This window comes from Apteryx rowi, unplaced genomic scaffold (genome assembly GCF_003343035.1).
Source record: "Apteryx rowi isolate R43461 unplaced genomic scaffold, aptRow1 scaffold_2134, whole genome shotgun sequence".
In the NCBI taxonomy this organism is placed as follows: Eukaryota; Metazoa; Chordata; class Aves; order Apterygiformes; family Apterygidae; genus Apteryx; species Apteryx rowi.
Genome location: NW_020448458.1, coordinates 6,376 through 8,594, shown reverse-complemented (window position 1 = coordinate 8,594; position 2,219 = coordinate 6,376). Strand labels below are relative to the sequence as shown.

The following is a 2,219-nucleotide window of genomic DNA, read 5'->3' as shown; positions in this document are numbered from 1 at the left end:
GTATCATCAGCAAACTTGCTGAGGGTGCACTCTGTGCCTTCATCCAGGCCATTGATGAAGAAGTTGAACAAGACTGGACCCAGTACTGACCCCTGGGAGACACCGCTAGCTACAGGCCTCCAACTAGACTCTGTGCCACTGAGAACATTCTTGGCTCCAGCTTGGGAAGAAGAGCCCAAACTTCAGGCACTGTGCTGAGGAGATCTTCTTTTATTACAGAGATGCTGCAAGGGAGGCCAGCTCTGACACAGTGCTCGGCAGATTTACAGAAAGCCTCTGAGTCAGAAAGATGGGGTTTGTGCCTCTGGAGAAGAGAGATGAATTCAGACATTTGTGTACAAACATGCTTATCCCAGATAGAATGTCCGGACCACAAACGTTGCCTGAAATCGCTTGGAAATCACTTGTGATGAGAGATGGGCAGCTTATTGCTGCTGAAACAGTACCAGTTGAATCAATTTGTTCAGTCCATCTTTGAGCTCCTTGTTCCTCATGCTGTAGATGAGGGGGTTCACTGCTGGAGGCACCACTGTGTACAGAACAGCCAGCACCAGATCCAGAGCTGGCAAGGAGAAGAAGGGGGGCTTCAGGTAGGCAAACAAGCCAGTGCTGACAAACAGGGAGACCACGGCCAGGTGCGGGAGGCACGTGGAAAAGGCTTTGCGCCGGCCCGACTCAGAGGGGATCCTCAGCACAGCAGTGAAGATCTGCATGTAGGACAGCACAATGAAAATGAAACAACCAAAGCCTAAACAGGCACTAAACACAAGAAGCCCAACTTCCCTGAGGTAGGAGTCTGAGCAGGAGAGCTTGAGGATCTGGGGGATTTCACAGAAGAACTGCTCCACGACATTACCTTGGCAGAGTGGTATTGAAAATGTGTTAGCAGTGTGCAGGAGAGCATTGAGAAAAGCAGTGCCCCAGGCAGCAGCTGCCATTTTGACACAAGCTCTGCTGCCCATGATGGTCCCATAGTGCAGGGGTCTGCAGATGGCAACAAAGCGGTCATAGGCCATGACAGTGAGGAGATAAAACTCTGCTGCAAATAAAAAAACGGAGAAAAAGACCTGAGCAGCACATCCTGAGTAGGAAATGGCCCTGGTGTCCCACAGGGAATTGGCCATGGATTTGGGGACAGTGGTGGAGATGGAGCCAAGGTCCAGAACAGAGAGGTTGAGGAGGAAGGAGTACATGGGGGTGTGGAGGTGGTGGTCGCAGGCTACAGCTGTGATGACGAGGCCATTGCCCAGGAGGACAGCCAGGTAGATGCCCAGGCAGAGTGAGAAGTGCAAGAGCTGCAGCTCCCTTGTGTCTGCAAATGCCAGGAGGAGGAACTTGTTGAAGGAGCTGCTGTTGGACATTTGCTTCCTCGGGGCTTTGTGGACTGTCCAAGGAGGAAAAGACAGTGGCAAGTTAGAGCAGGCTTCTCTGAGCCAAACCCACCCTGGTTCTCATAGAAACCCCCACCTTTTCTCTGTCCTTTACCTTCACTCAGCTCCCTTTCTGCAGCTCTCTTTACACTGGCTGAGGGAGCCATGTGGAGCAGGGGCCTCTGCCCATGGGCTCCAGACGAGTCATTCCTGCTCTGCCAGGGTGTGTAAATGGAGGTGTCAAAATGACCTCACTATGTGGTGGGATACCTGGGGATGGGCGCTGGGAGCTGGGGACATGGTCCAGGTACCAGCGGGAAGTTTCTCTGTTTACCATTATGAGGGCTGAATAGAGCTGTCGTGGCAGCTGTGTCTGAAAGAGAAGACCCTTTGTGAGTGATTCGAGATGAATCCCCCAGCCTTGCCCTCTTCAACAGAGGGGTCTGTATCTGAATCAGCCACACCAGCTGCCACTCCAGCAAGGCAGAGAAAGAGTCAAGTGAAGGCAGGGGGTGACCTGACCCTTTCTAGATGTCTCTGTCCCTATGAGATAGACCCTGTCCTCGCACCCGTTTACCATCTGTGCCCTTCCTGMAGGCACTGCAGAGAGAATGGGAAGTGACTAGCTCTGATGCACACATCCTGCAGCGGTTTATGTCCACCACGTATGTGGAAGGGCTTTTCAACTCTTGGAAACCCACTTTTCTCTGCAAAATGATCAGTGCAGGAGTCTGATGATACACAAACACACACACACACACACACACACACACACACATCTCTATTTTAGATGCCTCCTTCTCACCGTGGGAGCATTCTTTGAGGGGGTAGAAATCTTTGGCATTTCAG

General features: G+C 51.9%; 1 protein-coding gene across 1 annotated transcript; it reads right to left on the bottom strand.

Annotated features, from left to right (window-relative positions):
- Nucleotides 1-425: 425 nt before the first annotated feature.
- LOC112965395 (olfactory receptor 14C36-like) lies at nucleotides 426-1,409 on the bottom strand. Its single transcript, XM_026064341.1, has one exon. It carries the CDS (start codon nucleotides 1,359-1,361, stop codon nucleotides 426-428), a length of 936 nt encoding a protein of 311 aa, XP_025920126.1. The 5' UTR covers nucleotides 1,362-1,409.
- Between the last annotated feature and the right edge of the window lie 810 nt (nucleotides 1,410-2,219).